Below are 13,773 nucleotides of genomic sequence, written 5' to 3'. Positions count from 1 at the left end.
GAAATAGCGTATTCATTTCACATTAGATCATGCCAAAAGAAGGAAGGAAGTGCCTTAACATACCTGTTCCTGGAATTATTTGAATGAATCTGCTTCTGCGAAATATGGACGAAATTCACACTTGAACGAACTTGATCTTCTTTGCTTCTAACGTTTTTGAACAAAGACAGAAATGAACTTAACTAAAACTTGTTCCAACTAAAACTTGGTTCTTGAACAAAGACACAAACGTTTTCGAGGAAAATGTTTCTGATTCTTGAAGTTTTGGAAAGATGTTCCTACGTTCTCGGTTTGAGATTTTTGAAATTCTGTTGCAAAGCCTTTACAATTAAATGGATTGGGATTTGAAATTCAGAAGGCAAAACCAACGTTCTGTTCTTAAGCCTATGTAAAGTCTTCAAAATGAAATTGATTTTGGAAAGAAACCTTTTTAATTCCTTTTTGGTTCAAATTTGATTCGGTGCAGACAACTTAGATTGGTTGTCCATTATTGTTTATGCCTAGTTGGCAATAAGTGACTACTTAGTCACTCCTTACCTTGCTGGCTTCTTGCCACGTGTGTTTGGGGATAATTATTAAGTTTTATCCGCTTATTAGTTAATCGGATAATGTCTCAATACCCGGTAATTAACCAATTACCCGCATAATTTAAAAATTAACACAAATTACTTAAAATTCTATTTATTTTTAAAATACTTTATATATACTTTATATATTATACTACCATGGTCATATGATACCTTGCATGGTAATAGTTCATATTTATCGGGTATTATTGCTCGACCCGTATTTTATTCCAAATTGACCACTTTCAACGGAACTCATTTTCTTTAATCCGTGTACCCCCTTATTCTTCATAACACTTATTTATCGCTTGCTATAAATAGCGTAAGTACGTTAACGTCAAGATGATCTCATCCCCGAGCCTACACCGGTTAACTGAAAACGAAATTTTAACGTACAATACTTCAGGGTGCAACATCGTCGTAACTTAATACTGTGAAACATGACATCACCGTAATGTAACACTGCTGGGTGTAACATCATCGTAATATATTACCGCGGAGCATAACATCAACGTAATACTGCAGGGCATAACATTGTGATTAACCTTACTACTGACAAGATTGTTTTGCAGGGAAAAAGAGTTAACAATATTTACATTGTAGATTTGTCAACTCTTTCAGAAAATGAACTCACTTGCTTAAGTGTGTTAGTTAATGATCCCCTCCTATGGCACAAAAGACTTGGTCATGCCAGTCTAAATCAGTTAAACAAATTAGTCTCCAAGGACTTGCTTGTAGGTTTACCTAATATCAAGTTCAAAGAAGACAAAGTTTGTGAGGCATTCGCAAGGGGGAAGCAGGTAAGGTCATCCTTCAAATCCAAGAAAATGGTAAGTACGTCCAAGACGTTGGAACTGGTTCATATGGATCTATGTGGTCCAATGAGAACCATGAGCACAGGTGGAAAGAAGTATGTAATGGTGATAGTTGAAGACTATTCTAGATTCACCTGGGTTTTATTTCTAACTTCCAAAGATGAAGCATTTGACATGTTTTCTGCATTTGTTAGGAAGACTCAGAAACAATTAGGAAATCGTCTTGCATCCATTAGGTCTAATCATGGAACTGAGTTTGAAAACTCTAAGTTTGCTGAATTTTGTGATTAAAATGGCATAGATCACAATTTCTCTGCCCCCCCCCCCCCCAGGACTCCACAACAAAATGGAGTAGTTGAAAGGAAAAATAGAACTCTTGAGGATATGGCTAGAACAATGTTACTATCTAGCAAATTGCCTCACAGCTTCTGGGCAGAGGCTGTAAACACTGCATGTTACATCATAAAAAGATGCATGACCAGACCTCTAGTAGAGAAGACTCCCTATGAGTTACTTAAAGGGAGAAAACCAAACATATCCCATCTTAGGGCTTTTGGTTGCAAGTGCTATGTGAACAATAATGGAAAAGACTCCCTAGGAAAGTTTGATCCCAGAAGTGATGAGGGAGTATTCTTCACATAGCAAAGCCTATAAAGATTTTAATAAAAGAACTCTGTGTGTAGAAGAAAGTGTGCATGTAGTATTTGATGAAACTAACATTCTTTCTGAGAGGCAGGAACATAAAGATGAAGCCATTGGACTGGTCAAAGACTTGGCTGAAGCATCAGCTCAAGTCAAAGTGACACCTGCAGAAGGAACAGGTAATGGACCAGGTTCTTCCTAACAGGGCAACCTGACAGGGGGAAGAAATCAAAAGGAAATTGAAATAAACTCCTTGAAGGAACCTGTTCATGAACCTGTTCCTCATCAAATTGCTGAAACATCCAGCAGAAGCCAGTTGGTTGTAAAACCTCATTTCTATCAAAGTTGTCATCCCATTGAGAACATTATCACTGATCCAACATCTGTAGTCAAAACCAGATCACAATTAAAGAATCTGTGAGCTTTTGATGCTTTCTTATCTATCATTTAACCTAAAAATATTGTTGAGGCTTTGCAGGATGCATATTGGGTGAATGCAATGCAGGATGAGCTAAACCAGTTTGAAAGAAGTCAAGTTTGGCACATAGTTCCAAGACCCAAGGATAGATCAGTCATTGGCACTAAATGGGTCTTTAGGAACAAACTTGATGAAGATGGAACTGTCACAAGAAACAAGGCAAGGTTGGTGGTCCAAGGTTACAGCCAAGAGGAAGGAATAGACTATGATGAGACATTTGCTCCAGTTGCAAGACTAGAGGCAATCAGACTTCTCATAGCCTTTGCAGCACATATGGAATTCACTCTTCATCAAATGGATGTCAAAAGTGCCTTCCTGAATGGCTACTTGAAGGAAGAAGTGTTTGTTAAACAACCTCCAGGGTTTGAAAGCAAAGAATGTCCTGAACATGTGTACAAGCTGGACAAGGATCTCTATGGACTCAAACAGGCACCAAGAGCATGGTATGAAAGACTGTCAAAATTCCTACTGGAACATGGGTACAAGAGAGGTAAAATAGATAGTACCTTATTCTTAAGGGAAAAATATAAGGACCTTCTTGTTGTACAAATTTATGTTGATGACATAATCTTTGGGGCCACCACTGACAAGCTAAGCAAAGAGTTTGCAAAACTAATGGGAAGTGAATTTGAAATGAGCATGATGGGTGAGCTTAACTTCTTCTTAGGATTGCAGATCAAACAAAGTCAAAATGGAACCATGATTCACCAGCAGAAGTATACAAAAGAACTAATCAGGAAGTTTAAAATGGAGGATTCTAAAGAAATAGATACACCTATTGCAACTGCCACTAAATTAGATATTGATGAACCTGGTTCATCAGTTGATCAGAAGTTGTATAGGGGTATGATTGGTTCACTTTTGTATCTTACTGCCAGTAGACCTGACACTGTTTTCAGTGTAGGGCTATGTGCTCGTTTTCAGGCAAATCCAAAAGAGTCTCATTTGACTGCTGTCAAGAGGATACTGAGATATTTGAAAGGCACTACTGAATTGTGTCTTTGGTACCCTAAAGGTAGTAATTTCAATCTAGTAGGATATGTTGATGTTGACTATGCAGGTTTCCTAGTGGATAGAAAAAGCACCTCAGGTACGGCACACTTTCTTGGCTCATGTCTTGTATCATGGGCTACCAAGAAGCAAACTTCAGTAGCCCTATCTACTGCTGAAGCTGAGTATGTGGCTGCAGCTTCTTGTTGTGCTCAACTACTATGGATTAAACAACAATTAGTAGATTTTGGTATAGAAGTGGGATGCATACCAATATTTTATGATAACACTAGTGCTATAAGTATGACAAAGAACCCTGTTCATCATAAAAGGACCAAGCACATAGATGTTAGACACCACTTCTTAAGAGATAATTATGAGAAAGGATTAATCTCAATAGAATTCTGTGCTACTGATAAACAAATAGCTGACATCTTCACCAAAGCACTGAATAGGGAAAACTTTGAAAGGAACAGGTTGGAATTAGGGATGACTAAGATCACCTAAAAGGAACCAGTTCAGAATGCAATGAAAAAAAAAATGAATAAAAAAACATTTTTGGTTAGAAGTTCTGATTTTATGTAAATATCTAGACTAATTCTTACTCAGTCTCATACTCTAATCAGTATACTCCTGTGACGTGTGTTTATATTAATTCATTGATCTCTTACAAAGTCTTTTTTCTATTCTGATATATGAGGCATAATCAAGAGGAGTTCTACTTGAAGAACCTGGTTCATCAGTATATGCTCATGAGAAAAGGTCAGGTATGTTTCTATTCTTTGCATAATTAGAAAAATAAATATTCCAATTATGAGCAGAAGTCCTATCCTAACCAAACTCCTAAAAATATAACCGTTGAGCATTGAACCAGTTTCATTCTCTTAGAATTCTAAATAAAACGGGATTATTTCCTAAAAACTAGCATTGATAAATTACCACATAAAGACCGGAGTCCTAATGGGATTAGACTCCTGATTGACCACTGCAAAAGACTGCCATTACTGCACCTAATCATACTTCACTTTAAATACACTCCACATATTCCTACTTCAGTCCATAACCGTCATTAGGTGTTAAACCCCTGATCATCCTCCTTCTCTCTAAAATTCTCCAAAATTCCCAAAATCCTCCAGAAATTCTCCGCCATGACTAATCCTCAAGAAAATCCATTAACTCCCCCACCAGCATCTCCTAACACATCTTCATCTGTACCTCCTAACGACAACCCTAAACCAAGATTCCGCCGGCAGAAAATGTTTGCAAGAAAGACTGTAGCTATTGGTGCTCTGAGAACAGCTCTCAATGAAAAATTGAAAGCGAGTCAAAGAGGGGAAATCTCTGAAAAGGAATCATCTGACTCAAGCTCCGAGTCTGAAGCTTTTGTCTCTGCAAGCGATGGAGAAGAACGTGGGTCTTCTGAATCAGACAAGAATCAAGAAACCCCTAAAGAGGTAAATACATGCTATGTTTTTTCTGATGTAGTGGAGAAAGTAGATGATAGGTTTGTGTTAGTAGGATCTGTGAGAGATGTAAGTGAGGGAGAATCGAAGAGGAAGGGAAAGAAAAAGAAAGTTGAAATTCTTGCAATTTGTGGAGGAGTTGAGGAGAGTGGCAACAAGCCAAGGGGAAGTGAATCTGGGGAGGCTGCTGAAGGTCTTGTGCACCTGAGTGAACAACAAGATGCACCTAGTTAATCTGTGGAAGAAACCTTGGCTGACATTTTGAAGAAAGTTGGAGCAAGCTATGATCCCAAGAAGCGCAAAGCTTCTTCTCAAAAGGCTCCAACTGCCTCTAAGCCAACAAAGAATAGCAAGGTGTCATCTCCTAAGTCTACTGTCTCTTCAGTACCAAAGGTGAAAGCTACTAGAAGTAGGGTAAAGCAAAGTGAAGCTGAGTTGCAGAAAGCCTTAGAGGCAAGCAAGAAAAAGAACAAGGAAAAGGGAAAAGCTAAAGTTCTGGAAAGTTCTGTGGCTGCAGAAGAAGAGGAGGAAGAGATGGAACTGGTCCATCAGGAGAGAGGTACAACTGAAGAGGTTCCCACTCCTAAACCTAAGAAATCCAAGCCTTCTACCAAGTAGTCTTCAGAATCTATCTCTGTTGAACCCTCCCTGGCAAAAAGAACCAGGTCTGCAGTCAAAGGAAAACAAGTGAAAGTTCCTGAAGAAGAAGAAGCATGGAGTGGAGAGGAAGAAGAAGAGGAATCTGAAAAGGAACAGGACAGATTTGTCCTTTTTGGCAGGAGAAAGATATTGAATGGAACAATTCTGAAAGACCTGGAGGAGCCAGGCATGAAGAGATTAGTTGATGCCCTGAATGCACAGGGGTGGAAGGACATGGTTCTTCAACTGGATGGCAGACTTGCAAGAAAAGAACTGATAGAGCTCATGGCGAATGCCACAGTGGTGAATGGGGTTGTTACAAGCCTGGTGAGAGGAGTAGAGGTGCAGTTTGATGCACCTATGTTGGGAAGAATTCTAGACATACCCTGTGAGGGATATGATGATTATACTAGGCAAAGGTGGCCTTGTCTAGATTCTCTCCCTTCTGCTCTCCAAATCACCCGAATTTCTGTGATACCAAGTCTGCTGAAGAAGTGCCTGAGGCTAGATTTGTGCAAAAGAGTGAAATGAAGCCTGAGCACAAGGTACTTTTTGAGTTTGTGAACAAGTGTTTGCTTCCCAGACAGGAGAGAAGGCACACTGCAAATTATATGGACCTGGTCCTTCTGGAGTGTCTTGTGACAGGAAAGCAGATTACCTGGCCTGCTTTCATTGTCAAGCTGCTGGATAGAGTGATAAATGGCTCTAAGGCTCATGCCAGACCTTATGGGTTTATACTGACAACTGTCTTGGACAAGTTAGATGTGCCATTGGAAAAGTGGGAGATGGCCTCCAGCAAAGAGTACTTTGGAAGCAAAACTCTGCAGGCTTGTGACTATCTGCTAAGTGTAGCCCCAGTTGAACCTTGTTCATCCTTGAAGACTCCTGTGAACAGCAAAGTTAGGGCATTGGTTCTAGAGTGTGGAACAAAAGATGCTGAAATTGCTAGGCTCCACGCTCGCATTGCTGAACTAGAAAGTGAAAGAAATGGTCTCAAAGATGAGCTAGCAAAGGAAAAAGAAAAGAGTGAAGGGATGCTCCAAACAATGCTCAATCTCCTTCAATCCCAACCCTCTAGTTTCTCCAAGCCCTAGAACCAGTTTAGAAACCCCTTCAGTGACCCAGATTCGGGACTTTTCTCTGTTTTTTTTTCTCATGGTTGGATGTTTGTTTTTCTTTTTGTGGTCTGTTTTGTAGAAACATCTCCTAATCAATGACTATGTGCTTTGTTTTCTCTTGTTCTATGAAACTTCTGATCTTAATAGTTAAATTTCTGTGACGCTGATTATTGATTAACTAAATCATGTTTTCACTTGCAGTTGCCCCAGTGGTCATGAGTAATAATTAACATCTGGGATTCAAATAAAATGCAACTTTTCGATGATGCCAAAAGGGGAAAGAGATATTGTGCTTTACTTTGTATTCTAAAAAATGTGATGTTTATAACCTGATTAAACCTGGTCCTTAATGATAAGTTAAATTAAAGTGTGAAAATTAAGCTGAGTTCCACAGGGTCTCTGATCAATAAAAGCACAGAGTTTGTTATCATCAAAAAGGGGGAATTTGTTGGCCCAAGTTCAGATGAAGTTTTGAAGATTGACAAAATGAACTCAGTCATGAATCAGGTCCATCATGTGAGACAATGTGTTGATATGCTTACACATGTGACATACGTGTGAAGAAGATAAGTCTCAAGGATCAGCAACAATATCTTCTGAGTTGATCGAAAACGTTGCATAGGATAAGGAGTTGAAGTCTCCTTATGTAAAGAGAACTACATCCGGATCAAGGATAAGGATTGGAGTTTGAGTTGTTCTAGGACTCGAATTTGATGAAGGATCAGCAATTCGATTTTTAATCAAACTCTGATTACTAACTCTATAAATAATAATGATTGTTCTCTTTTACAGGTGATTGCACATACGCAGAAGTTAAACTAAATTGAGAGCAAAAGAGCTAGGCGAATTCTGCAAGCAATTTGAGTGTGATTCAAGTGTGCAAATCTGAAGCTACATGAACCAAGAGTGAAGAATCAATTCCATTGTGTTTTTCTTTATTTCTAGTTCAATTGTAGTAGGTTTTTCATATTGTACCTTTCAGCTTTTATAGAAGCAATTGTATTAGGTACTTTGAGTATTCAAGTTAGAGTTAACTTGAAGGTGTCGCAACAGTTGAGGCTGTGTGCCATACTGGGATTACAGTTTAATCCTTAGGTTTACAAGAGTTTGTAAATGCTGTTTTGGCTCAGTGATTTTAGTGGAAGTTTGGGAAAATCCTACTGAGTAGTAGGCCGTGGTTTTTTCACCTTTTGAGCCAGGTGTTTTCCACGTAAAAATCTTTGTGTTCTTTACTTTATGCACTCTTAATTCTGCAAACAGTCATAATAAGTACATCTAGAAGAACTAGGTTCTTCTAGTGCAAAATTAGGTACCACACAAATCACCCCCCTCCCTTCTTATGTGGTATTGACGTTTAGAACATCAACAAGTTTGAACAATTTCTAAATTATAATATTAAGATTTTTATATCTAACTAATTAACCAACAAATATTATAAAACGGTAAAATTATCAACTAACGAGACAAAGGTTTGGAGACTAAATTAAGGAGGTCTAGAGTTATGATTTCCCCAATTGTTGATTTCATTAGTTGTATGTTTCTTATAGCTTTGACTTAGTTGCCTCTATCAATCATGAACTCTCCAGCTATCATAAATCTCTCTCAAGCAATTATGATAATTTACTAGAGGCGCTCTCTCAAGCTACACTAGCTAGATTCACATTACAGTTCACTTAGATCGCACCCGAGGTATCGTTATCTCTAATCCAACCTCTAAACCCTCGGTTATGACTCTCGCCTATACTCCGGGAGTGATGTTGTTCAAATAACTACCTAAATATGCACTCTCTCTCAAGCAGATACATAATAAATAGGAACGGCTAATTGAGGATCCTTGCAATTAACCAAAATCAAAATGTAGTTGAACAAATAGAGATTAACAACTAACTCAAAACTATATTAATATAACAACCAATTCATCCCCAAAAGGTTCCATCAAAACCCTAGAAAACGAATTAGCTTTTCATAAAAGTATGTGAAAACACAATACTCCAATTCATAACCAACAATAAAATAGGAAGAAGAAGGAAAAACTCATTGAAGAATTCCGCGCCTTGCTCCTATTGTGTTCTTGACTCCTTAGGTCGAATCTCCGGTCTCCTTAGCCTCCTTAGGTCTAAATTATGTCAAAAGTATGTCCAACTCTCTTAAAATACCGTTTTTCCATGTATATATACCAAGTAGGGTCGAGCCCAAACAATTATACCTTCTCCTATGCGAAAAAGGACAATATTTCACGTCTGGACTGCCGCGGCCACGGTATACCCCGCGGTACTCTGCGGTATACACTGCCTCAGCTCCGCAGTCGCGGTTTCGACGCATTTTTCACCCTGTTCCATTTTGAATTTGGAAACACGTAAAACATGAAAGTTGTAGCCCGTTGATTTAGCTTTCCAACCATATATTGTGGAGCCCAAATGGAGTTCTGAGCAAAACGTTATGTCTATTTTACTAGACAGTGCGCAATATGCCTCCTCGAGTCTTCGTTCGTACTTAATTATCAAATTTGACCCCCGAAACCGATCCCGGCTTAATTCCTTGAGCTCTTACTCAGAATTCAAAGCTCCAAATCACTTAATTGTATTCTATAACATCTATATAGCTCGGAATCACTCCTACAAGGCAAAAAACACACCGTTAGTGCAAAACACTAGCGATTAAAGCGCAAACTCAACTAAAGTGCAGTAAATTAGAGTGTAATAATCGACTAAAATACGTAATTATAGTCTATCATCACTTTCCTCTTTTCCTCTCCGTTGCCTGTCATGTCAGATTCGTGCAAACAAGGGAAACACCAGTTTTTGCAAAGTTTATGCGCTTTTCTTCTCAGATCTAGAAGAGACTTAATTTTAACTAGAAATTCCCCACAGACAACGCCAAATTGTTTGATCAAAAAGTCTTGAACCTTTTTGTTAAACTAATTATGTGAATGATGATAGGTAGATTCTAGTTAAATATAATAAATTCTAGAGCCAAGATTGGTAGGAAATAACCACTTAGAGATCGTATTTAAAGCTATTTAAAGCCAAAGAGTGGTTTAATGATGTTCTTATGAACAAATGAAGAAACGAAGACGAGCAATAAATGAAATGAATGGCAATGTCTGTAAATAAAGGGAATAATTCACCCAAATGTGCAACAACGTGGATGATTCTCTTTCTGACAATGATGTAGAACGGCCAAACGTGTAAGCATCAAACACTTTATCGGAGCTAGTGTTGAAAAGCCTGGACCAACCAATAAACTGAATATTCTTTATAGATAATGTTTGTAGTTACATGGGAGTCAACTTCTCTAGAGAGAACTTATCAAATGGAATCTTGGCCTCCCTTTTTCTCTCTCTCTATTCCTATTTATATGAGATATATCTCTTACCTAGCTACTAACAGTACAAGATGCAGAGAATATCCAGTAGAATATTCCCTTAGAATATTCTATTGCAAAAACTAGCCATTTCTGGCCAATCTAAGTGCTTGACTCCGACCTCGGCTCTCGGCTCGTTACGTTGCTTCGGGAACATGACTTCGGACCAATCGACTCTTGAGCATGGCCTATTCTGTTTGTCCTCGACCTCGTCCAGGACGAACTCTTCGGAGGTTTACCCGAGTCATACTTAGCCGAGCCGCATGGCGAATTATTGTCCCCCCACTATAGTTTCTCTTCGCAGTGAATTTCCCTGGTCGGATTTTGGCCCATACACATATAAATAATAGCAATATGCACACGGTCAACATAAACATGAGATGATTATTGATTGCGCCATTGATATGCGATACAAATCTTTATAGTTCAAGGAGTTTGGCAGAGTTTAGTTGACTGAATTCACTTAAATGTATTTACTCCATATATAAGAGGTCAGAATAAACAATAATTTTAGTTCAAATCCTGTATTTATAAAAATTACTTAATATATATAAATAATTTATTTCGAACTCAATAAGGTGAATTTTCTAGAATTTAGAACTCATTAAACTCAAAATACTAACTCCACCACCAGTAGGTATCAAAATTTGATGAGAGTAAAGGGAGTGTAGTTAATAAGTCGTTGAGTGGTGAATTACCATCTATGTTCTGAATATTATTCAAAAATGAGCATAGTTGACATGGTACAGTACTTGTTTTCAAGTGGATATATAAATAAATAGTGGACCTAGGTGGTCAATTGTTATAAATCGATTGCAACCAAAGCAAGGGACACTTCATCTTACAAGCCAGTGTTTTAACGTGTATCAATTAGACTCCCTAACGCTCTCCCCCAACAGGGCATATAGTATTGATTTTCTCAATTCAAATTAGTCAACTTGACCATGTGCATATATAGATAGGATCAGAGAACTCCATATTACGCGTTTGGATCACATTGACTCGATTAAATTCAAAGTCAAGCCGTGATTTAAGAATGAAGAGCCATTATAGAGTTTCACTCCCAAGGTCAAACGGAATAAAAAAAAAACTAAATTTAAACAAAGTTGGGTCATATTTTCCATATACTAATGTTAAATAAGGGTGCGGGGGAAGCTGACAGTTTGGTTATAAATTTGCAACTCTATCGAATACCTTACAATCTAATTATAGCATATGCTTTCTTTCTCTAGCATGGTGACATTCAAACTTCCCTTGTTTTCCAACTACACTTTCTTCTTCCTCTTCCTTTCTTTGTGCTCAGCTGAGGTACTACCTACAACGTTATACCTTCCAGTCACTAAAGATTCATCAACCCTACAATACACTACAGTAATAGGGCAAAGAACACCTTTAGTCCCCATCAAACTCACTGTCCATCTTGGTGGCATAAGTTTATGGGTGGACTGTGACATAGGTTATAATAGTTCAACTTACCATCCAGCTCGCTGCAACTCCACACTATGCTCTTTTGCCAAATCTCATTCCTGTGGAGACTGCATATTCAAACCTCAAATACAGCCCGGATGCAATAACAATACTTGTTATAATTGGGGTGAAAATCCCTTGATTAATACTTATATGGACCGTGCAGAAATCGCTGAGGATGTATTGGCAATTGGTTCTACTCCTGGCATCCTTGTCACTTTGCCGCGGTTTATTTTCAGTTGTGTTGATTCGTCTATGTCGAAAGACCTTGCAGAAGGAGTCACAGGTACTGAATTATGTTGTGTGACGTACTATTTTATTGGACCGATTAAACTGTTAGAAAGAGCTAGCGCACTTTTTTTACTCAATTATGTTACTTCCATGTACCGACACGTCCTTCACGTGTCGAACCCATGACCTCTTAATTACCTGCTCTAATCCTCCTCTAAAACTTTAATCGGTTAGACTGAAGACACTTTTTAATTACTCAATTATATAATGTCTCAATACAGGAATTGCAGGTTTTGGACACCAAAGTCCAGTTTCGATCCCTAATCAACTCGCTTTAGACCCTAGATTTGCCAGGAAGTTTGGTATTTGCTTGAGCTCATCTACAAGTTCTCGTGGAGTTATCTTCATTGGTTCAGGCCCATATAATTTTTACAACCCTAAGAAGGTTGATATCTCCAACAATCTTGTCTATACCAAACTAATCACAAATCCCAGGGCATTTTTGCAATCTTCAGAGTACCATATCGAAGTTTCATCCATTCGAATCGCAGGGAAAGACGTGCCACTGAATAAAACACTGCTATCTATAAATAAAAAAAATGGAGTAGGTGGGACGAGAATCAAAACAACGACACCTTTCACAATCTTGGACAATAGCATTTACAATGCTGTTAAAACTGCTTTTCTCATGGCGCTTCCTAAGAATGTGACAATTGTAGAACCTCCCATGAAACAATTTGGAGCTTGCTTTAGTTCAAAAAACATTAGAAACACAAACGTTGGACCAGATGTTCCTGTGATAGATTTTGTCTTGCACAAGAAGAGTGCATATTGGAGGATTTATGGGGCAAATTCAGTGGTACAAGTTACAAAGGATGTTATGTGTTTAGCTTTTGTTGGAGAAGACCAAACTTGGGAACCATCGATTGTGATAGGAGGGCATCAAATGGAAGAGAACTTGTTGGTATTTGACCTAGCAAGAAAGAGGATTGGTTTCAGCTCCTCCCTCAAGCTTCAAAAAACATCATGTGCTAAGTATGATTACACCTCTAAGAGTTAATTAAAAGTCTTTTTACTAAGGCAGATGATGAATTCTTATTTTTCATTTCAGTTTTCCTTTTTCTTAATCTTTTTTTATTGTTTTTAAACTGTTTCTATGCACGTTGGAGTCAACAAGAGTAGCATGTTGAGCTTATCAAATAGAGTAAGATAAGAGAGATCTTTGATTGTTAATTTGTTGCCATAAGTGTTCTGAAGTTAATTTATGTCTTTACAAGCTTTCCGTTGTGTTTCCTATTGGCAATATATATGTCAAGTTGTACTACTTAATTAATTTTATGAACATCGTCTTCAAGAAGTTCCATTTCTAGCTACTTAATCTTTCCTTAGCCTCCTCAAAAAAAAAAAAAAAAAAAAAAACATAGGCGCTCTTCCAAACTTCATGTGGTGACTTCGGGATTATAAACTGATTACAGCGCAGCAAAAGCCAAAAAATTTCGAACACACCAAAGCAATTGTGATGTTTCAATACCACATAATAGGGGTGATTTGTGTGATGTCCAATTTTTCGGGTGCACAGATTATAGAAGGATTTGGTTCTTCTACGAGTCCCTTACACTACTGTTGCGGAATAATAAATGTAGAAAATAAAGAATACAAGTATTTTTACGTGGAGAACATCCGGCTCAAAAGGTAAAAAAACCTCGACCTACTTCCCAGCAGGATTTTTTCCAACACTTCACTAAATCACTCAGCAAAACAACAACGTTTACAAAACTCTTGTAAACCTAAGGATTACCTCTAACCCTTGTAGCATCCAGCCACAGGTTGTGCGACAGCTTCAAGTTAACTCTAACTTGAACAATACAACTCAAAGTACCTAGTACAAATGCTTCTAAAGAAAGTTGAAAGGTACAACTCAAAAGCCGTAATACAATTGAACTAGAATAAAAGGCAGACACATGGAACTGGTTCTTCTATCTGGTTCACGTAGCTTCAGGT

The 13,773-nt window shown here is 38.0% G+C and overlaps 1 protein-coding gene across 1 annotated transcript; it reads left to right on the top strand.

The window, feature by feature from the left end:
* LOC109232375 (basic 7S globulin-like) lies at positions 11,229 to 13,129 on the top strand. The gene is made up of 2 exons (XM_019398113.1): positions 11,229 to 11,827; positions 12,054 to 13,129. Exons 1-2 carry the CDS (start codon positions 11,290 to 11,292, stop codon positions 12,830 to 12,832), a joined length of 1,317 nt encoding a protein of 438 aa, XP_019253658.1. The 5' UTR covers positions 11,229 to 11,289; the 3' UTR covers positions 12,833 to 13,129.

This window comes from Nicotiana attenuata, chromosome 9 (genome assembly GCF_001879085.1).
Source record: "Nicotiana attenuata strain UT chromosome 9, NIATTr2, whole genome shotgun sequence".
In the NCBI taxonomy this organism is placed as follows: Eukaryota; Viridiplantae; Streptophyta; class Magnoliopsida; order Solanales; family Solanaceae; genus Nicotiana; species Nicotiana attenuata.
The sequence above is the reverse complement of the archived record's forward strand: the minus strand, read 5'-3'. Positions and strand labels throughout refer to the sequence as shown.